The sequence below is a fragment of the Eumetopias jubatus genome, unplaced genomic scaffold, assembly GCF_037043125.1.
Source record: "Eumetopias jubatus isolate StellerSeaLion01/CBP00866 unplaced genomic scaffold, mEumJub1_p1.0 scaffold_2, whole genome shotgun sequence".
Classification (NCBI taxonomy): Eukaryota; Metazoa; Chordata; class Mammalia; order Carnivora; family Otariidae; genus Eumetopias; species Eumetopias jubatus.
In genome coordinates, this window is record NW_028274808.1 from 101,741,354 (window position 1) to 101,765,397 (window position 24,044).

At 36.6% G+C, this 24,044-nt stretch overlaps 1 protein-coding gene across 9 annotated transcripts in view; it reads right to left on the reverse strand.

Annotated features, from left to right (window-relative positions):
- The window catches only part of BLTP1 (bridge-like lipid transfer protein family member 1), a 203,535-nt gene extending 186,393 nt beyond the window's left edge, over nt 1-17,142 (reverse strand). For 4 of the 9 annotated variants that reach the window (XM_028102344.2, XM_028102341.2, XM_028102342.2 and 1 more), the window contains exons 1-3: nt 16,927-17,129; nt 15,156-15,242; nt 261-390 (exon numbers count right to left, since the gene is read on the reverse strand). In XM_028102344.2, coding sequence (XP_027958145.1) covers nt 261-357 — 97 coding nt within the window. In that variant the 5' untranslated portion in view covers nt 358-390; nt 15,156-15,242; nt 16,927-17,129. Of the gene's footprint in view, nt 1-260; nt 391-15,155; nt 15,243-16,926 lie in introns of all 9 variants that reach the window. The other 5 variants (XM_088021053.1, XM_028102339.2, XM_028102340.2 and 2 more) reach the window with 3 other exon arrangements.
- Nucleotides 17,143-24,044: the final 6,902 nt, after the last annotated feature.

Consider the following 24,044-nt stretch of genomic DNA (forward strand, 5'->3'; position numbering starts at 1 on the left):
GGAAAGATAAGCTAAGTACGATGTCTTTCTTCTCCTCCCACCTCCCCTAAGTCAGACAAAGAGGAAGCCTAAGAAAAAGAGCCCTTCAGAGCACTTGCCAGAACAAATATTCATAGAAACATAGATTAAAACCTTTTTTCCAAGAAATAAACCAATGGTATTGTAAGCATTTCAACTTCAGCTAACTACTGCTTAAAATTTGGCAGTTGTTAATCCATACATAAAAAACAATAAAGTGTAAGAAAATATTTTCTACTTACCAACAAGGAGCCAAACAACATTGGAATTGTGTTCTGTTAGAAAATCTTCTAACTGAGTGATACTAGGAACAATACTCTCATTCTTCCTTTGATCCATTACTGAAGTTTCTCCAGACCAGCATCTAAAGGCCTAAGAGTTCAAAAGTTAAATTTAGAATCAGAGATTTATTAAACTGCAAGGTAAATTATGTAAGGGAGAAAAAAAGGTGAATTTAATAAAAGTGAAAATTCATTAAACCCCATTCCAGTTCCTTAAGAATGAAAAATATACAACAAACAGCAACAAAGCACGTCCACATTTCTATATAAAATGTAAGACAACATATCACATTTTTAGTGTCCTGATTTCACCATTCTAAGAATGAGTAGAGACTTGGGCTCAGTTACCATACTCTGGCTCCAAATATGAGGGACATAATTACTAAATCTAATCAAAGATATTTATCTCAACAATAAGAAGTATTAATGATCTACATTAGACAAATTCATCTACACTTGTCTCAGAAGCTGCCACTAAATGTTGTATTTATATATTAACTTATATTAATCCTTCTTAACCTCCATCAGCTCTGTATTTCCCATTGTTCCATGGGGAAACAATCTTCCTACTTTGGATTCACTCTGAGTAGAGTTTGGACAGTAAGCAGATCTCCTCCTATCAGATGCAACAAACAGCAACAAAGCACGTCCACATTTAGATGTATTGAGAAAGAGTTAGATGAACTGAAGAGTAAAAAGTGAGGAAAGAAGTTCTTATTTTATGATCGAAGAAACAAGAAAATTATCCCTCTGTTAAAAACTCTCTCTCACGTTAATACAGCATTAACATGACTAACCCAACCTACCTATAACAAAATTATCTTGTGATAAATCAGAAAAAGGTAAACAAAACAAAACAACAACAAGAAAAATGAGCCTTAATCACAAAGAGAGATACATGGTTAATGATCATGTAAGGCAAAATAGCATAGGTGATTTTACAGAAAACTAGAAAAACAGATTTTAAAACAGGAAGAATACATGAAAACGACTTTCTAGTTGAAATTCAGTACAGCTGATTTGTCAACTTCCTAAAAATGTTCTCTACTCACCAGAGTCCTATCTTCAGAGATCACAAAACAAGTTTAAAAATTGGGTTAGACAACATTGCCAGATTACAATGTTTCATATTTCTAAATTGTCGAAATGTTAGCAATTCAGAGGCAAGTTAAACATCTCTTTAAAAAAAAGAAAAAGAAAAGCTTAACAACAAAATGTTTATTAGTAATAGTGATAGGGAAACCTAAGGGTAAAAGAACCAGAAAAAAATGTTTAAATGTTTTCATTTTTCAATAACTGTTTTTTCCTACAGTTTAGAAAATGAGTAAAAAAATGTTCTCATAGTGAACAGCTTGGTTGGGGGGTAGGGAAAATGAGTGCAGATGGTAAAAAGGCACAAACTTCCAGCTATAAGATAGTAAGTTCTGGGGATATAATGTACATTATGGTGACTGTAGTTAGCAATATTGTATTATATATTTGAAAGTTGCTAAGAGAATAGATCTTAAAAGTTCTTCTCACAAGAAAAAAAGTTATAACTATGTGAAGTGATGGCAGTTACTGTGGTAATCATTTTGCAATATATATTTGTATCAAATCATGTCGCGCACCCTAATATAATATGTCCTTTATATCTCAAAACTAGAAAAACGTGTTCTCATACTTCTCAAAGCTTTGAAAAATATGTCAACTGGCAACTTAAAATTTGGGGGCTAGCTTTACAACATGAGCTTCTCTTTCTTTCTTCCTTTTTTGTTTTAAACTAAAAAAAGAAAATAAGGGGCGCCTGGGTGGCTCAGTTGGTTAAATGTCTGCCTTCGGCTCAGGTCATGATCCCAGGGTCCTGGGAAGGAGCCCCACATCAGGCTCCCTGCTCGTCGGGGGGCCTGCTTCTCCCTCTCCCTCTACTGTTCCTGCTGCTTATGCTCTCCTGCTCTCTGTCAAACAAATAAAATCTTAAAAAATAAATAAATAAACTAAAAAACTAAAAAAATACAAATTTTAAAAGGAAGAAAACACTGAAAAAGTCTTACATTCAAAACTAAAAATAATGGCTTATATGCTACAAAGTAACATCTGTGCCTATTTCATATTTATTGTTACAATTTTATAGTAATCAACATACCACTGCTGATGAAAAGATCACCTACTAACTCCTGGGGATGCTTCATGAGGGTTGTATCCTGGCATTCAGGTTTCCACATAAAAAGGTGATCTGTTTTGAATCAAATCCAAGAGCGAGTGATCTATCCACCAAGAGGATCTAAAGATCTCATCCAAAATCTCTACCACTAACTACTGTAACAACCCACAGCCAAAGAGAGTGAGAAAGAGGGTGTTCAGGTTGCAAAGACAGAAAATTGCAGTATCACAAAGTTTACACTTTTCCAATTATTAGTTAATGCAAAACCTTTAAGAGAAATCAACAGATAAAGGCTCAATAGTTAAAACAACATTTTGAGTATGTACTGAAGTAAAGGCTAAGACTTAATAAAGGCCCTGAGTAAGAAGTAGACATTCTGATGAAAAGGAAGTTAAGTCAAAGCAACAATGGACACAGAGAATCCAGATGGAAGTGGGGCTATATGCTTAGCCACACTGTTTACATGGTACACTACGAATTCCTTAATGGAGAGTAATTAGAGACTGATAAAAGAACCTACTGCATATTCTTCATGAAGCAATTGATGGAATAACAAATTGGTTGTTTTCTCTTCCTCAATCGTTCAGTCTAAAATCCATAAGGTAAAGCACAGTAAGGTAAGCATCTGCATTTGGGGAAAAGATGGACAGGAGTCTCCTCAGCATAGGGGGGGTGTCAGAGCCCAATAATATTAAGTATCTGTTTGTGTGATGAAGAGGCTAGTGAAAGAATGGCAGTGTTTCAGGGTATCAAAGCCATAGCAGGACGAGGAGACCATACTTGTAGGGAAGAGGTCAGGCACAGGGTGCTAGAGTCTGAGTGGAAGGAAGAGAGCATCAGTAGTGGGGGGAAGAGGCTGAAGAAGGAGACCAGCTCAAGGTGTTGGAGCCTGAGCAGGGAGGTTGCCTGATGCAGGGTGTCAGAACCCAAGAGGAAAGCATCAGATCCCAAAGAGATAAATAGGGCTTCCATGCAGGAGGGCAATCTGGAGTAGTGTGTTGATGTGGGAGCTGGATAAGGAGGGCACACACCCAGGAAACAGCCCTTGCAGGGTATGGGGGAGGGGGTTAATTAAGTAAACATATTATGGATAATAAAAGCCAGTTTTCTCACTGTTGGAGGATATATAAAGGAAGACTATTAGAATTAATCCCGTGGTGTTTGATAAGAACTAGAGGTATAGTTCTCAGTATAAGTAGATACAGAAATAAATACGGCTACAAACATGTATATGTATGTATACACATATGCTCATTAAAAGGTCTGAGAGCAGCAGCACTGCAATTAAAATGAACAGAGAACTTTGCTCCTAAAAAACATTTTCTATCAAGAAGAAACAGGGCTCCTTGAAGAAATGGCTGATTCCACAAATACGGCAAGGAAAGTCAAGATGAGCCATGTTTTCCAGACGGGAAATACCTGAATGATGGGAACATGTCAAAAGGACACAGAAACCAGCTTGAAGAGGCTCCCAGTGGCAAAATCTGGGGCAATTTAAGCATCAAAATAAATAATAGTAATAGATTAAAACCCATTTAATAAAAAGAATCTGTGAGTCCATACCAATATAATCAGTTAAATTTTGATAAGCAACAGGATTCTCATATCATCTCAAAATAACTCCCCTCAAAATAATTATTAATGACAAAGGGAGAAAGAAGAACTTTGTGAATTTAATTAAGGATCAAACGAAGTAAACACCATCAATATTAAGATAAATCGGAACTGTACACTCCCTTTTTTTTATTTGATTATAGTTGACACACAATGTTCCGTTCACTTCAGGTGTACAACACAGTGGCTCAACTTCCCCAGGCATTATGCTAAGCTCACCACAAATGTAGCTACCATCTTAATAGAAGAACACAGCCTCACTTCTATGATATTCCCACCAAAGATGCATAACCTGAACCTACTCTATCTTGCCTCTCTCTTCTGATAGATTATGACCAATACAGATTGTTTTATTCATCTTTGTATTCCCAGTACTTGTGACAGTGCCTTGAACACAGCCACTGTTTTCAAATATTACATCATTTTAAATGGTATTTTTATCTAGTTCATAAGAAAATAACACTGATCTACATGTTTCAACACAAGCTCCCTCAATATTTTCATGATTCATCTATATTCTCTTCATTTTTCCTGAAGTCCATTATATATACTTCAAAACTGCTGTCCACATTAGAATAGAAACTGTGGCAATTATTATTTTAGTGACAAAGAAAAGCATGAAAATGTGAAATGGCTCAAGCAAACAGCACAAACCAGAAATTTATCAAAGTTCCTAATTTAATACCACCACTACTATACCATTTTAGGAAATACTTTTCCAAGAAGATTACTTTTCAAAATGAATTACCTGTAAAATCTTTTCAAATACTACATTCACACTGTTTTATTTCTGCCTCACTGGCATAAAGAAAATAAAATTATCAAACATCTAATACTTCCATTAACACTTTTATAGACAGAATTCCAAATCTTAATTTGGTCCTTCAAAAATAGAGGCCATCCTACAAATCAGTACAAAAAAATATGAATATGATAGAAAAATAAGCAAAATTATATAGTGAACTTACAAAGGAAGATAGTATCACTAGAAATGGGAGCAATCACCATTTATCACCCAATAGTCATATTAAGTGAAAATGAGAAAGACTGCAACAACTATATTGGCAAAAATGTGGGAAAATGGTCACTTATACACAGTTGATAGATGTAAACTATCTTTGGGAAGAATAATTTATCAGATACTATAAAAATGTATATGCTTTAACTGGGACATATCAGTTCTAGGACTTTCTCAGAAATAGGCACAAAAAGATGTTTTTCAAGGAACATCACTGCAGCATTATATAGTATACTGGGAAATTTGAAAAATTGTCAATTAATAGGAAAATAGTTAAATAAATCATGGTATACTCTACTGGGAAATAATATGCAACCTTTCTGAAAGAATGAGATGGCTCTATATGGGCTGATAGAGAGCAATGTCCAGGATGTATGTAATGTTAGCAGGGAAAAAGTAAATTGAGAAACAAAATGTATAGTATTCCACTTATGTCTAAAAGAAAAAAGACTATTATGTATGTTACATGTATAATCCTATATATACACATATGTATATATGTGCACATACATGAAGTGTGTGTATGTGTGTGTGTGTACACTTTTTTAAGTCTGCAAAAACACTAGCAAAGCCATGAGTGGTTACCTCTAGAGAGAACAGTGAGAAAGATTTGGAAGGAAGGAAAAGAATCAGTGAAACAGGACTTTCACTTTTATTCTTGATACTCTTGGTATTGTTTAAATGTTTTACAAGTGGCATATATTATAACACTTCTATAATTTAAAAAGAAAAAGGGAGAGTGGTGGCTGGAAGACAGGAAATGACAGTTTAGAAGGAGGCTTTTTTTTACCCAAGCATGTATCCCACAGCCTCTCCTTACAAATATGGCCAAGGAATAGGTATCTCCCAACCCAAAAGTAACAACTCAGTCATCTGTCATTCTACCATCATGTCTTTCTTCAGTTCTTAAATGCTTATCTTTTTAAAATATTAAAATGCAAATACTGAGCAATATCAAACTCAAACTTCAAAACAACATCAGAAAGATCAGTTAATACCTTTGAAAAAATTATTTGAATTGAAAGCCTTGAGTGTAAAAAATGGAAGGAAGAATAGCTATACTGTTCTAGAAAGGGGCAGCAGGTAAGCTGCCATCAAGAAGGAGGTAAAGAACACTAAAAGGAAAGAGACTGGGCAAGGGAGAAGGAGACAGTTATCAAAGAAAAACAGTAGAATCAAAAGAGCCTAAAAAGGGGGCACCTGGGTGGCTAAATCAGTTAAGTGTCTGACTCTTCATTTTGGCTCAGATCATGATCTCAGAGTCCTGGGATTGAGCCCCATGTTGGGCTCCACACTCAGCACAGAGTCGGCTTGTCCCTCCCTCTGCTCCCCCCCACCCCCGTTCATGAGCTCATGCATGCTCTCTCTCTCTCTCTCTCTCAAATAAATAAATCTTTAAAAAAAAATCCTAAAAAAAGGTGTGGCGGGGGCGCCTGGGTGGCTCAGTCGATTAAGCTTCCAACTCTTGGTCTCAGCTCAGGTCTTGATCTCAGGGTCTTGAGTTTGAGTTCAAGCCCTGAGTTGGGCCATTATATGGATTAAGAGCTTAGATTCTGTACTAGACTACCTAAGTTAGAACTAACAGTTCTAACATTATAGCTGTGTGACCACAAACAAGTTACCTAACCTCTCTATGCTCTATTCCCTCATCTGTAAAACAAGAACACTAACAGTACCTATGTCACAGAGCTGAATAGTGAGAATTGATGAATTCATGTATGTAAAGCATTTAGAATTGCACCCAGCACATAGTAAATAATACACTGTATAAATGTTTGTTAATGGCAACCAATGCTTTAGTGTCTTGCTCATATACTGTTGGCATTCACCTCTACACAAGAATACTGCTCATTTTGAACACCTGTAACATCTTCCTGAGGACTGCTTTTTGACTGCAGAAACATCTCAGCTTATTATCAGGACAAGCCAGAAATGCCAGAGTTAATGTCAATGATGGCTCGCAAAGTGTTGGATGAACACCTGCAGCTTCCTTGCTCTTAGTTTGGGATAACTCTGAGGAGTACTTCATTTGGTCTCCAAGAGTTCACCAATGGTAGTGAGCTCCAGATGCCCACAGCAGTAACTGCTACAATAATGCCCTTTATTGACTTCAGTCCCTTTCCTTTCTTACTTCCCCATCCTCTACCAGTGTTTCCTATGATCACTTCCCAAATAAACTACCTATACTTGAATCCTTACCCAGGTTTTGTTTCTGAGGAAACCCAAACTAAGGCACTATTTTTTTTTAATTTGTTACTAGTCCTATTAAATCTGAGGACAGTTTCTTTTACATAGAAAAAAAAAAGATTCTGTACTTAAAGAGATCATGAAATCATACGATTTAAAGGACACAATATTAAATATTTAGTATTTTTTAAAGTTAGCTTTAATTCAGGGCATATATATATATATATATGTATGTATATATATATATATATATGCTGGGTTTTGGAACTGGGTTTTGACAGAAAGAGAAACATTTCCTTCATCTGAACAGGAAGAAAGAGGAAAGGAAAGACCCAGATATGGGGAGATTTGGTGACAGAAAGATGAGAGAATCTGATGGCTTCTATGTATTTTTGAAAAAGTCAAATTCATATTTATCTAAAACCTCTTCTATTTCATTCCATTTTTTAAAAAAATTATTATTACTCCCAGTTTTTTGGCTCTAATCCCATTACTTCTACAGTTCCTGTTCCTCTTCTATTTTTCTTCATCTTTAATTTATGTTTATAATGGCTGTCAGAAGAATGGATCTACGGTGGTGGATGAGAGGGCCTTCATCACCACAGCTTACCCCATGTCCTCCAACTCCACTCTACCTCAGCAATAATCATTTGATCAGAAAAGGCGAGTGGGAGGAACTAGATGATTTGTGCACCTGCCCACAGCTTCTCAAGAAAACCTCACTGCACTGGTTAATCTTCTTCCAGGGCTGCATGACTCCTCTAAAAGAGATATCACCCCATAATTTGACAAAGGATTTCAGAAGGAAGGTTATCCTATATCAGGTTTAAACTGGAATAAGTCTATACATTACATACAATGTGAAAAGACCTGGTTATGAAGAGCCAGAGCTTTCTCTGGAACTGTCATGGGAAAGTATATATTTGATTTTGATTTTTTGGAAGAACATACTTAAGACAGTTGCATGATAATGTAGGGCTTTTTTGCTTGTTCATTCAATAAATATGTACTGAGCTTAAAAATTCTACAATACAGCAGGCGCCTGGGTGGCTCAGTTGGTTAAGCGTCTGCCTTTGGCTCAGGTCATGATCCCAGGGTCCTGGGATCTAGTCCTGCATCAGGCTCCCTGCTCAGTGAGGAGTCTGCTTCTCCCTCTACCCCTCCCCCCTGCTCGCTCTCTCTCTCTCTCTCTCTCTCTCTCGCTCTCTTTCTCTCAAATAAATAAAAATATTTGGGGCGCCTGGGTGGCTCAGTCAGTAAAGTGTCTGCCTTCAGCTCAGGTCATGATCCCAGAGTCCTGGGATTGAGCCCCGAATCGAGTTCCCTGCTCAGCAGAGTCTGCTTCTCCCTCCCACTGCCCCTCTCCCCCAGCTCATGCTCTCTCTCTCACTCACTCTCTCACAAATAAATAAATAAAATCTTAAAAAAAAAATTCTACAATACAGCTAAGGAGTTCTGAGTGTTAAATTTAAGATTTGGAATATTTACAATAATCTTTAATAGGATGTCTGGCAATATAGAAAATGCTAAAGAAAGGCTGTTTGAATGACTACCTGTATCTTAGCAGTTATATCACATTGTAATTATCACTTTAGAAGTCTGCCCCCCCCACTAGACAGCTGTTCTTAAGGATGAGTTTGCCCTACTCATTGAAGTGCCATATCCAACCACATTCCTGTATACAGCAGTCTCTCAATACTTGTCTCAGAAATGAATGAAATAAATACATCATTATAAAAAGTACATAATTATGAACTATTGCCAAAAACAAGTATTCCCAATATACCCAGAGCCAAAGAGAGTCCTAAATGATCTTTTCCACTCTCAAGAAAATCTGGTTTTCATTTGCTTGAGTTTAAGAAGAGGATATTCAACTTTTTAATAACCCAATGCCAAATGTAACAAAAATGTGAAAAAAGTTTAATTAATTTCAAATCTCTCACACAACAATGAAGCCACAATTCTTTGGATAAAAGTTGTTCACATATCTTTAGACCATTTTATTAAAGTTCTATGGATTTAATTACAGTTCCTTTTCTATAAAAGAAATTTCATGGGTTTTAAGAGTTGAAAAACCAACTTTATAGTTCTCCTTTGAACTTCATCAACATTGATATTCTGTTCATCATCAGGTAAAATTAAACACCTATTAGAACATACTGCTCATCTCTACTATGGCATAATGACATCCCAAAACAAAAGTAAAACATAAATCAGATCAGAACATTTTTATCCAAAATGAAGTTTCAAGAATGATTAAAACATCTGAGCTATTCATTTTAGAACACTGACTAGAAAGAATCACTCCAGGTCCCTTTCAGTCCCAGGATTCTATGTGCAACTAACACAATTCATTATTAACTAAGTCTAAAATCCAACAGAATTAAGTAGTAAAATAACATTCTATCAGAAATAACAGAAATCATCTGGTATCCTGGAACTAGAATAGGCTTTAAAACCAGATATGAAATGGAAAGCTCGCTCCATCCCTTTAATTCCTTCCTTAGCCATGATAAAGCTTGAGCAAGTTACTGCATCTCAGAGCCTGTTTCCACATGGCCATTTCTTCCTTGAAGAGATGCTGAAGGCATTAAAAACACAAAGCAAACATAAAATTCACAGTACAGTGCTTGACAAGAAACACAACAGTGGTAGCTAAGCTACTGTTATTAATGTTCTTTAAAAAAATCAGCTTTACTGTAACTTTTGCCTCTAATGTGAAATAAAATTTTGTTACATTGTATACATCATGTAAAAAAAATCAGCTCAACAAAAAAGGTGAAATCTAAAAAAAACCAAAAAACAAACAAAAAAACAATAAAATGCATACCAGGCCTGCTTCTCCCTCTCCCACTCCCCCTGCTTGTGTTCCTGCTCTCGCTATCTCTCTCTCTGTCAAATAAACAAATAAAATCTTTAAAAAAAAAAAAAAATGACTAAAAATGCATCTCATTCTTTACAATATATAAGAAAAATACATATATGTAACTAAATAACAGAATTTTACAAAAAAAATTAGTTGGCATAAATATCAAGAAAGTATTACATTAATATGAATAATATAGTTCTACAAATACCAGTGAGCATGATTCTTAGAAGCAGATCAAATACCAAAATACACTAGCCACCAGGCAACTATTGCTGAAGAAATATTCAGATATGGTGAGTGACAATTCAAACGCTACAAATCTGCAAATTAATGTACTTTTTAACTTTGTAATCTATGCTACAAAAATGGTTCTTTATACTATGTATGGAAGAATTTTTAACATCTAAGAAATCATATCATTCAACAAAAATTTTGCACTTTAGGAAAGGTGACTTCCACAGCCAGAAATTTATGCTGATTTACCTAAATACTTAATAGAAGCAAAAGCAAAACAAAACCAATCTCTTAAAAATCTGTAGAAAACATATCTACTAATAGGGTAAAAAGAACTGACTTCGATCTCTCCAAACCTAGAAGAAACCATGATTTTTAAATATAACCCACTTTTAATAGTCCATCAGAACTAATTACTACCTTCAACATATTCCTTGATACGGTCAGTAATACAAAGAGATCAACAGTAACTGCTTAATCCTCCCACTTCTACATTCCATACACTGGTTGTGGGGTTTTGTCTTCATTTTTTGTACTGACTAGTGAACACACTGTCCAAGTTTTATTTTAATCAAGAATTCAATATATCACTTTCATTTTGATTAAAAATACACCAGAAGGTATAACGCTAAAAAGCACCAGCAAAGTAAAATTCTATAGGATTTTTGTAATAAAACTATTTCCATTTTCCTATCTGTCCCTTAAGCTATGTTCTACCTTATGTCATGTCAGTCAGAAAACCCTCCCAAATACATATTCAAACCACTTGCCCAACAGAATAGGGTCCTGGATGTGGGGAGAAGGAGAATGAAACTTGCAACATGTGTTTACCAACACTCTCATCATATCAAGTACAAAGAAAATGTTTTTTAATAGCGTGTTGCTACCCAAAGAGCCCACAAGATCCATTTAGTAGCCAATTCCTGTGAGCGGAGAATTGCCACAACTGAAATTGAACTTTCATGTAAATAAAACAACAATATATGATTATACAATACTACTGGTTATATCAGAGACAGCATTTTAAATGGATATGGGTAGAAAAAAATGGATATAGAAATATACTTTACATATACATAAAAAGTGACAAAGTACAATAACATCAGTAATCTAAAGTTTAAGCTTTAAACATTTTGGTCAATGTTCTCCTACTCTTTGAAATGTTCATTCCATGGTATTAATTCACCATTAAAATAATAAAAATATAGCTGCCATAACAATGGCTGTAACGTTTATTCAATGCTTGCTGTGTGCTAGGCACTGTTCTAAACACTTTATGTGTATTTACTCATCTAATCGTCACAAATAACTACTCATTTACAATTCTCCATTTTACAGATGAGAAAACTATGGCATTGAGAAGCTAAGCACAAACACAATTAATACATGGCCTCAGTAATTATCTCTTCATTCTCAGTTTCTTTATATGAAAAATGAGATCCTTCCTCCCAGCTTTACATTTACAAGCTAATATGAATGCTATCAAAATTCATATTTTGTTATAAAAAATTCATATTTTGCCCACTATGGAATTTTTTTCTTCTAAAAGGATCCTCCATTAAATCAAAGGTCAACAAGCACTTTTAAAAATAACCCTAACTGGTAGCACGTTAAGTTATGGAGCCTGATTAGCAGGAAAGAAGGCCAAATTATAAAGTGAGCAAAATCTGACTTAACCACCTCCCCAATTTTCTAGAACCTCTGTCTCACCTGGTCATAAAGGCTATATTTTTGTACTTTGAAAGAGCTTATTTGACCCTAAAGAATGTGACAAGTGATAAAAGATGTATGGTGGTTTTATAATGTCTAAAAATTCCTTAATATTTCTCCCTTCAAGAGGTCAAACTTAATTATTTCCCTCTCAAGTGTGGGCTGGACTTAGTGATACAGTTCTAAAGAATATGACAGAAGCAATGGTTAGTCAAAAATGGCATCACAGCTTCCTCCTTGCTCTCTTAGATAATCTGTTCCAGGGGAAACCAGCTGCCTTGTTAGGACACTTAAAAAGCCCTGGAAAGGTTCACATGCTGAGGATTTGAGGCCTCCAGCCAACAGCCATGTGAGTGGGCCATCATGGATGTAAATCCTTCAGCGGCAGTTGAGATGACTGAAGTCCCAGCCAAGATTTTGGCTGCAACCTCCTGAGAGACCCTAAGATCGGAGGAAACCAGTTTACACACTCCCAAATCCAGATCCACAGAAATTGAGATACTAAATATTTTAGACCACTAAATTCAGGTACGATTTGTTACTCAGCAATAGATAACTAATACAAAGTATGAGAAAAGTAATTTTGTAAGATATCTGCAAGTTATCTCTACCCTAATGGTTCATACCTGTCAGGTTAAGCTAAACTACTGTACTCTACTCTCCTCCAACTTATCAAAAGATGAGGAGTAATAAATAACACACCAAGAAGATTACCAATCATACGAGTGAATCATTTCCTCTCCCTACTATAAGTGGGAGTCTCCTGGATGAGCTCTGTGGAGCAACCTCTACCTTGCCTCCTACAAAGGAGGATCTGTATCCATAATCATCACCACCTCCTTAACTCCTATCTCAGTAGAAGTCTATCTAAAGTACCCCTGCCCTGCATCCTCATATTCCATCCCTTCCAGCTTAGTAGTGATTAATTATTCTCCCTCATTCCTCTGTCTTCAAATTTTATTTCTGATGGTTTTTTTATCCTCAGCAAATAAAGATTATAAATCATATCACTCATACCTTTAGAAAACAAAAACTCTCTCTCAAACTTGTATCTCTAGCTATCCTCTCTCTGTTCCACTTAAAACCAAACTTTCTGAAAGAGTAAATGACATTAGCTATTTCAATTTTCTTATCTCTTACCCAGTGTGAACTGGCTCCACATATATAATTGTTCTTACTCAGGTCAACGACTTCTTGATGTTCAATGGATACTTTTCTTGTCCTCATTTTATTTGATGTCTCAAAGATGCTTAATATTCATTCCTTTTCTCCAAACTCAGTTCTTCCATTGACTTCTGTGATTCTCCTGCTTCCTTATCTACTCACTCATCTCCTTTGAAGTGTGTTTTCCTTCCATCTGATTTATTAGTGTTCCCCATCCTCATTTCTCTTCTTTTACTCTACATTTTTTCCCTGAGTGATCTCATCCAGTCCCATTGCTTTTAACCAGCAACTATAATCTGAGACTCCAAATTGTATGTCTCCAGCTAGGTGTTCTTAACTAAGATCCATATATACAACTTCCTAATGACATTTCACAGATGCCTCATAACAACCCCAAACTGATCTTCTCCAGCCATGTTCCCCAATCTACTGTTCTTTGTATACTGCCATAATAAATGGCCCCAGAATCCACTCAGTTTCCCAGAATCCACTCAGTTTCCCAAGCCAGATATCATATAATTCAGTTTGCTTATCTTTCAAATATTTATTAAACATTAATTACGTGCTTGAACATGACAGTGACCAAAAACTTTCCTGACTCTACTTTCCCTCAAGCCCACTAAATCCTACCCAGTGCATCTCCTTTGCATCTATCTAATCCATCTCCATCCATAATTCCCACCTGCATCACTGTACTTCTGGTTCTCATTTGCCACCTGGATTATTACAACAGCCTCTAAATGATCACCACTCTGCCAAGTTCATCACTCTCCAATTCATCACCAAACTGTTGCCTGACCATGTCACTTGTACTTGTTATTTACAAATTGCCTGAAATTTTCTCAAATTAAAGAGTTAATTTTCTTTTTTTTTTTAATTTTCTTTATTTATTTGACAGAGAGAGACAGCGAGAGAGGGAACACAAGCAGGGGAATGGGCAGAGGGAGAAGCAGGCTCCCCACTGAGCAGGGAGCCCAATGCGGGGCTCGATCCCAGGACCCTGGGATCATGACCTGAGTTGAAGGCAGACGCTTAACGACTGAGCCACCCACGTGCCCCTAAAGAGTTAATTTTCTTAACATCTCATGAAATTTTTTAAATTTCAACACTATCATTAACATGAAAAAAAATATGCTAAAATGAAGTCTATAAGAATCCTAGTGTCCCACTGTACCTTAAAGTAGCACTAGTGGAGTACCTTCATTTATTCACTGAAATTATGAAAGACTTATAAATACAAACATTTACCATATGGGTAGTGCTGTTTTCCTAGTCTTTTACATAAACCAAAAACATCTTTGCATATAAAACTCAAGAAAATGTATGGTATTTCACAAAAATATTACCTTCTAGAAAAAATCCTCTACTCTAGACTCTCCAGGGCCATGATAACCACTATTCTAATACTAAAAACCTGAAATAAGGTATATGGTACTCAATAAATATCAAGGAAATGAATTAAGTTTTTCTTCATCATGTTTAACCATGTTTTCTACTATGCTCCATAGAACTCATAGTAAAAAATATACTTGAGTTCAATCATACCCAGTATTCTGTGAAGAACAAACCAAAAGTCAACTAATTTTCTTCATTTCTTTTTAAAACTGTTTATAACATAGGCAGATTAATGAGCAAGCAAAAGAGGGGAAAAAGTGTTGACACTTGATCGAATCAAGCCAAAGTTCCCCTTGGCTTTCTCCTGCCAATATACAAGCTAAGCACATAACTTAATTGTCAGATATCAACAATTCAAAAGTCAGGTAAAATGAATGGCAAGTCACATTATACAGCCCCCCAAACCCCCACCCCTTGACCATTTAAGCAGATTAAAACACAACTGAAGCAGAAAGTGAGATTTCCTCTATCTCAGCTTTAATTGGAAATTAGATTTTTTAAAAACTTAGCCAAAATATTTACCCCAATTTTTTTTTCAGAGTCTGCAATGTTGTTTTGCTTCCTTCTTATCTTCAGAAGATCCACCTGCAGCGTTTCATCTTAACAAACCTGAAAAGAACATTTAATCAATATACAAGATAGTCTGACTATACCATCATTTTCACCACTTCAGATTAAATTATTTGATTACATGCGTGCAAATGCACACATGTGGAAAGTTTTAATGTTACTCCAAAATTGCATTTCCTTCTTTAAAGTTTCCAAAGAAGAAATACTTCTAAATCTAGAATAAGACCAGTTTCCAAACTACACCATTCCCAAGGTTTCAAAACCACTACAACTACAGTAAGAGCATGATTTGGGTAGTTAGAGGGTTGTAGAGGTCAAATCCTACCTTTAAAACACACTCAAGGGGCACCTGGGTAGCTCAGTCGGTTAAGCATCTGACTCTTGGTTTCAGCTCAGGTCGTGATCTCAGGCTCATGAGATCAGCCCCCCCCCCCATTGGGTTCCACACTCAGAGTCTGCTTGAGATTTTCTCTCTCTCTTCTGCCCCACCCCCTGGGTGCGCTCTCTAAATAAACAAATAAATGAAATCTTAAAATATATATATACCCAAAGTGTGGCCTTAAAAAAAGTTGTTCTCTCAAACTGTTGGGTCTTTGCTGGCAAGAATGATGCCTCAGTTTCCTTCCAATTCCAAGCACCTGGCACACTACTCATTTAATGAAAACCACTTTGAACTCTTAAGATACTTGGGAGATGATAAAGGGTATTGATTAAGGGATTGTAAACTGGAGTCAGATTACCTAGTTTAAATCTCATCCCTTGACTTTGGACAAGTTGATTTTTAGGACTGTGCGTTATCTATGAAATGATAATAATAAGGGACCTTACATGATAAGATTGTTATGACGGAACATGCATATGAAATATGTACCGCTCAACAATTATGTAAGATAAATGTTCTGGTTAATTCATCTATTTTTATGTTTAATGTTTATGGTTAACTTAGAATAAATCAGCTTCAATGCCATGCAAGGAGTCAAAGCAGCAACATGAAACCAGTTGAAACTTACACGCCTGGACAGTAAAAAAAAAAAAAAAAAAAAAAAACCATGATTTCCTTTTGGGGGAAGTTTACAAGAACTCTTTCCATTTAACAAGCGTCCCTAACTTTCTACTGTCAAAACTAAGGCAAATGGAGATGGGAGTTAGTGTCGGGAGTGGGTGGGAGACAATACTCTGCAGAAGCAAAATCAACTTCCCTTCACCTTCCTTTGACCAAAGATAATGTTTCCACTGAAATGTACTCTTCAGTAATGTAGACTCGGCAAGCACCAATTCAGAATACAAAACACTCCACGCCTGAATTGGAAAGAGGAATTCTAAGGCTCCAGCGCCCCTGGTCAATCGACCCTACGTTAAGCAGTTCGGGTAAAGGCTGTAAAGGCTAAAGCCTGAGCCTGCAGGTGCACTGACCTTCCCGCCCGCCGAGTCCACACACCAGCAAGTGGGCGCCGCCCACCCGCCTTATCACCATCCACAGAGGCCGCTCCCGTGCCCGCGCCCCCAAAAATCTGACTACAATGGCCCTTCCAGGCCTTCCCATTGACCTCCGACACCAGGTCTACAAGTCCCGGTGCTGTAGAAGAAACTAAAAAATGAGTCGACACTGCAACAGACAACAGCGGTGAAGCCAAACCTCCAGACTCCCACCCCGCTGAGTTCCAGAGATGACGGAAAACTGCTGCTCACCCCAACCCTGCCCAGTCCGACCCCGTCCCCTCACCTGGGTGAGCGCCGGGGCGGCCTGGAACCGCTCCGGTCTCTCTCCGAGGGACGCCAAAGGCCTCGGGCAGCGGCAGCAGCGCCGAGCCGGACCCGGCCCGCGAAGCTCTGCCCGCGCCCACAACCTTCTAACCCCGCCACCCCGGCCAGCTGCCACAGGTCCGGCCCGGGGGCCCCAGCCACTGACACACAGGGGCGGAGAAGGATGGGAGGGGTCCCAGCCGGGGCCAGGCGTCACTGCGACTGCGTCAACTGGTAGCGCCACACGTCATGGCGCCGGCACGCCACCCAAGCCCCACCCAGGAATCTGCGGCGTCCCACCCCTTTCCTCTCCACCCCTTTCCCTCCTCCCCGGGCTGGGGGTGGAGTCTGGATCATGAGGCGGAGGTCAGGGGCGGGCTTGAAAAATCACCTGCTACTCATGCAAAGGGAATGTCCATGAATGGCCTTCCTGAAGCCGGCAGACAGAGAAGCACAGAAAAGAACAAAACGCTAACAAAAAGGAGAATCAGACCCGTGCTATGAAGTGAAATGAATCTACTCGGAATAGAGAGTAATACTTTTATGACCTTATCAATACCAGGACTTTGTATGAAATGAAACTACATTGAATCAATTGAGTCTGTTATTGTATTAATGAAAAGTGGTTTGATGCTCACCATTTTTAAAGAGAAAGACTCTTCATATTGTTCAGCGGGTAAACCAAGGCAAACGACTTTCTGGAGTTCGAAAATTATCTCAGATATATTGCGTACTTTTTATGTACGAATTGTAATAGGAAGAGGAAAGTGGAAAACAGTCTTAGCTGTATGGAAGTTTGTGATTGCGTGGGGCAGATGTGGAATACGTACATAAGACACTAGAAATGCACACAGTGATATGCAAGCAATAGCAAACAGAGTGTTAAGCATGGGCCAGGCACTGTCCAAAGCACTTCATATTTATTGATTTATTTAATCCTCCCAAAACCCTGGGAGATAGGTACTCTTATTATCCCTTCTATTCCCATTTCACAAATTAAAAACTAAGGTACAGAAAGGTTAAATAACTTGCCAACTGTACCTTAAATACTAAGGTACAGAGAGGTTAAATAACTTGGAAGGCTAGGGGTTGAACCAAAGCAATGTGGCTCCAAAGTTCATGCTGTTAAGCATTACTGTCTAATTTATCCTGCCTCAAGTTCTAAATGTCTAAAACTCTAGTTCTGACTTCCTTCCTGAGCTGAAGTACTGTATCTCCTAACGTTTTCAAGTGGGAGTTTTACTCTTACCCTAAAAGAAACAGATGTGAAACCAAATATAAAATAAAGCCAGAAGAGGTTAAACATATGACGTACCATATTAACCTTTATTGCATATAAGGAAATAGAGGCCCTGGCAGAGGTGCATTATGAAAGGACTGGATAAAAGCCAAAAAGAGAAAAACATTCACCTATCTTAGTTACTTCCACCTTCTACCAGGACACACCTACCACCCTTATTTGAATTCCTCTTTAGAGTTTATTTCTCCACTTCTGCAAAGAAATTAATTTCAACAGCTTTTTTCAAAATCTGGAAGAATCCCATTCATTCTCAATTTTTGTTCCTTAGTAAGGCATCAGGACCCCCACATGAATTCAAGTTTGCCACAGCCAAACTACCAACTTTGCCCAAGAGGGAAACTGTCACAGTACAAATTCTCTAGAAATCTAGAAATTACCTAGATGTGGTTCAGATTCTTCAAATCAAAAACTGAACTGAATTAAATTGCCCTGGAACTAAGGGAAGGAGGGAAGAGAGGAAAGAGAGAAGACGGAAAGAGAGGAAACGGAATAAATCTCTAATGGCATAATTTCATGTACAATGAAAGGATTATTTAAGGATAAGAGGGATTAGTTTCAAAATAATCCACAAAGGTAGCCACCAATTTAACCAAAGTTACATTGATATTTTCACTATGAAAATGTTTTACACTAGAGTAAAATAAAATGTGCTTCAAAAGTTAAATATATACTAAGAAAATTTTTAAAAATTAAATATATGCTAAGTGCCAGGCGCTTGGCTTATGCCTTATGGGTATTATTTCATTTAACTTGCACAAGCCCATAATGTAAATGTGGTGGATGAGGAAGTTTATAAAAGTTAAATAACTTGCCCACGGTCACATAAGCTAGAAAATGGAACCAGAACTTGAACTTCTCAAGTGAATCTTTCACTACTCCATACTAGATCCAAGTTAAAAAAAAAACCTCTCAAATTGTAGAACTACAGCACATAAAAATGTAAAACCACAGCTACTTTACAGATAATTTTAAAACAATGTTAAAACAGCATACTATCTGTATTTTAATGCATAAAGGAATTTACTGCCACCAAATTCAAGATGTTAAAGTTTTTTGAATGCTTAATTCAGGTTTTTATTTTTCTATCATCTAATAATTTCTTAAAACTGCAATGTCTTGATGTATAAACTTGAGTGTTCCTCAAGTTGTTATGTACTTTTTATAACACCAGGATACCAAGTCTGAAGTCATTTCTCACACCAAATCATCATCATCATCATCATCATCATCATCATCAGTAATATTAGTAAGTCCATAAAAACAAAAAAAAATCAATAGATTTCTGTATTATTTCACAATATACCTGCCAACTGAAATTATTTTTCTTTCACTTACCATTAGCCAATGCAGGCCACAATTCAAGCTTCTGTCATGCCAACTAGTATCTCAGGAGACACCAATGCTAAAACAAATCAATGAGATTTAAGTCAAATATGTTTTAGGAAAACCACAATTACCCACTTTAAAGCTGATAAAAAGTGAAAGGAGCTGAACATGCATTTGGAAAGAGGAAATTTGTACATCTTTTGATATACTAGAAGAACCCAGTTTTCTAATAATGATTTGAACTTTAAAATAACATGTAATGTCCTACAAATCAACAAGTAAAACCGCCAACCCATGAGCAAAAAATATGAACAGACAGCTCACACAAAAAGAAATACAAGTGGCCTAAAACAGTAGAAAAGGTGTTCTTCATTCTCATAACAAGTTAAAGGCCAGTTAAAGCTGCAGTCGAGGTACCATTGCTTTTCTTTTCAAGTGGCAAAGCTCAAAAATTTTTGATAGCTCAGTATTAGAAAAGGTTTGGGGAAACAGAAACCCCCCATACCTTGCTGGCGGGCATGTGAATTGATTCAGCTTCAAAGGAGAGCAATACAGTAATATCATCTTAAAGCTGTCAGTGCTCATATGTTTTGACCCAGCAATTCCACTTCTAGAAATGAATCATACGGATAGGATATCTTCACACATGACCAAAATGTACAGGCTATCCATTGCTACATTGTTCATAAAAATAAAAGATTGTTAACCACCAAGTAACCTCCAATTCAGAAGACTAGTTTAAAAATTATGGAACATCCATAGAGCTGCAAAAAAAAATGTGGTAGCTATAAAAGCACCTATAGGAGATGATCTACAAAGGGTACTATAAAAAAGATGAAGAGCAAAAAACGTACATGTACCTGTGAAAACTAGTAATAAGCCCAGACCTACAAATCTGACTTGATAAACATATTGCTCAAAAGACTAAATTGGACAAAAGTTAAAATTTCTGGTCAATGGCACATAGTGTAAAATAGCATTTATATGCATATATATATAGTATTACTTTTAGGCATAGGTTATATATGAAAAAATGATGAAGAAAAACTGGTATATTGGGGCACCTGGGTGACTCAGTCAGTTATGTGTCTTCCTTTGGCTCAGGTCATGATCTCAGGGTCCTGGGATCAGGCCCCACGTCAGGCTCCCTGGTCAGGAGGGAGTCTGCTTCTCTCTCTCCTTCTGCCTCTCTCCCTCTGCCCCTTCCCCCTCCACCCCCACCCCCAGCTTGTGGTATCTCTCTCTCTCTCTCTCAAATAAATAAAATCTTAAAAAACACCTCTTGCTACTCTTTTATATTTTATTATCTTGTTCATTTATTCTTCTTATTCTTTTTTAAAAAGTATAACATTTAAAAATTTTTGTAAATTATCTCTTGATCTTGGGTGTGTTCCAGAAAAGGCTGAACAAAGGGTGATTTTTTCCCCTCATCCCTTAGTATTATTCAAACCCTCTCTTGGCATGTGTGCTAGCGTAAGTGACAGAATCTTATCTCTCTAATAAACTCTCTTTATTGCCTTTGTAGTTACACTCTTTCTGCAATTCATTAATCATTTATCACTATATCTCAGTGATATATAAAATTTCTTATATATAAATGTGAAAAATTATTTTGAAGTCTTCTTTATTTTGATTTTTCATATCTCTATTTTTCTTCTTTACTTAAGAAATATTTAATATCTGTATGTAAGACACTGGACTAAGCCCTGGATATGGGTACATAATCAAGGTAGACATGGTCCCTGCCCATGAGGAGCTGATAGTCAGTGGTGAAGATAGAGAATAAACCAAAAGCTAAATTAAAATCTATCACTGCAGTGTAACAATTCCCCGGTTATATTTTTCTTCCTCTAACACATATTAAGCTCAAATCCTTTTAATTATACGTGCTAGAAAATTGACATAAGTTGGCCTAAGTAAAGGTAATGTATTGGCCCTTGTAAGCTTTAGACAGCAGAATTAGATCAACTTCAGGTCAGGCATGAAGTTCCAAGCCATATATATCTCCAGGAACAGTTTGGCTATATCCCTCAGAGGAGCCATTCACTATGTTAGCTTCAGTCTCATGTTTCCCATGGAAGCAAGACAATGGCAGAGCTCCTGGTCCTATACCCTCCCCATTTTTTGATCCAGTAAGAAAGAGCAAGAGTCTTTCCTCCAGAAATCTCAGCCAAAGTTTCCTTGTGCCTCATTCACTGTACTTGGGTCCCATGCTTACCTCTAAAGGCAATGGGGACCGTGGTAGTGTTGACCGGCCTTGGTCATACACTCTTCCCCAGAATCAGAGCTACTACAAACTTCAAGCTGCCATTACTTACTCAATAAAGGTATATCACAAAACACAGTGAAAAGACAGCCAGCTATGAATGAGGAAGCAACCCCTCAACAGACACTGAATCAGCCAGTCTAGATCTTGGACTTGTCAGCTTCCAGAACTGTGAGAAATAAATGTTTGTTGTACAAGCCAACCCCAGCCCCTACAAAAAGACTTCTCAGAATGTTCACAATGTTTCCCAGTTTTTCTGTTTCTAAATACCTTTTTGTGCTACTACTAGATTGTGAATTTCCCCAGGAATGTCTTCCATGGTTTTGTATTTAGGCCCAGCATTGTATCTGGCATAAGGTAAACAGTCACTAAATGGTTATTAAATAAATGAAGAAGGGAATAATTAGTTTAAGATAACAGGAATCTAGGTAAAAACAGACAAGCCAAAGAGTGTTTAAAAATTAGTAAATATCACACCCTTTATTTGAATGTGGAATACTGCACACATTATATCAGAATTTCTATTTACTGAATAATACTTTAAAAATAAAGGTATCATTACCTAGTGTTTCTGGTTGTTGATACTTCTCAGTTTGAAATATGATGCAATGATCCAACAGCTATTATGTTTGAAGGACCATACATTTTCTACTAAAACTACATATTCAAATTCGCTGAGTGACATCATCATCACAGTTGTCATAGTTAATACATATTGAGCACTTAGCATGTTCCAATATATCTTTCCTAAGCACCTTATACATATTAATTCATTTGTTTCTCACACACAAAAAATCAGATTAAAAAAAAGCAGATGTCCTTCAAACAAACATGTAACTAGAAGCCAGTGTTTCCTTTTAATGTATATTAATTTGTTTGGTCCAAATTAAGTCTTTCCTAATCTAAAAAGGTATACTATAAAAAGCAATGCAAAACTAACACCTAAATATGCCTTGGTATTTAGCTGTTGAAAACTGGTTGAGTCAAGGGGTTTTCATATGAAGCCTTAAGTAGAAAATGTTGTAGTGATACAGTGGAATTTATTAAGGAATCCAAAATGCCAACATTGCATCAAAATTTATGAGAATAAAGATGGAAACAAAAATACCATCTTTGCAGGGACATTAGAATCTATCAGTAGCAATAAAACTCAAAACCAGAGGAGTGCCTGGGTGGTGCAGTCGGTTAAGCATCTAACCCTTGGTTTTGGCTCAGGTCTTGATCTCAGGGTCAGCTCAGCACGGAGTCTGCTTGAGATTCTCTCTCCTTCTCCCTCTGCCCCTCCTGCTCATGCTCTCTCTCTCTCTCTCCCAAATAAATAAATCTTAAAAAAAAAAAACAGAACAGAATCTCAAAGCCAAAGAAAAACACGATTTTCAATGCAAAATAGAATAATTATCACTTTCATTTCCTTGAAATGTTTTTTCTTCCCTTCAGTGTCATTTCCTTCTTGTCTGAGCAAAGCAACTTTCCAATATAGTTTCAAAAAGTAGCTACCTGTATCCGATTAAAAAGAAATGGAACTGAAAATTATCCACCTGAAAAAAATTATCTTACAAAAGTATGGTATATACTACTTTCATTCTAATGAAATCACATATTTAAATCAATAGCCCAACTAAAAATAATACTGTAGGTTGGAGAAAAGAGTTCTAAAAGTATGAATTACTGTATTTCCTGAGTATCTTCTTATAGACAGGGAAACTGAGGTTATACATTTCCTTCCCACCACTTAACATATGACAACATTAAAATGTGGTCATCAGAAATATTGAATTCTACAATTACTTTTTTTTGGCATTTTCAATTGACACATAACATTCTGTATATTTAAAGTGTACAACATATATATATATATATGTTGCTATATATATATATAGCAACATGGTTACCCTGTAGCTTTAGCTCACATCTCTATGATGTCATACATTTATTATTTCTTTTTTTGTATTGAGAACATTTAAGATCTGGTCTCATAGCTATTTGGAAGTACATAATACAATATCATTGACTATAATCCCTATGTACATTAGATTTCCAGAATTTATATAACTACCACTAGCACACAATTAATTGTTGCAACATGCTCCCCAACTACGAATGTACAAATTAACTATGATATTTGGAATTGGATCTCTACCTACATCCATTCATTTATTGAATTAATATTTATTAAGCCCTTACTGTATTTTTGTTTAACAATTAC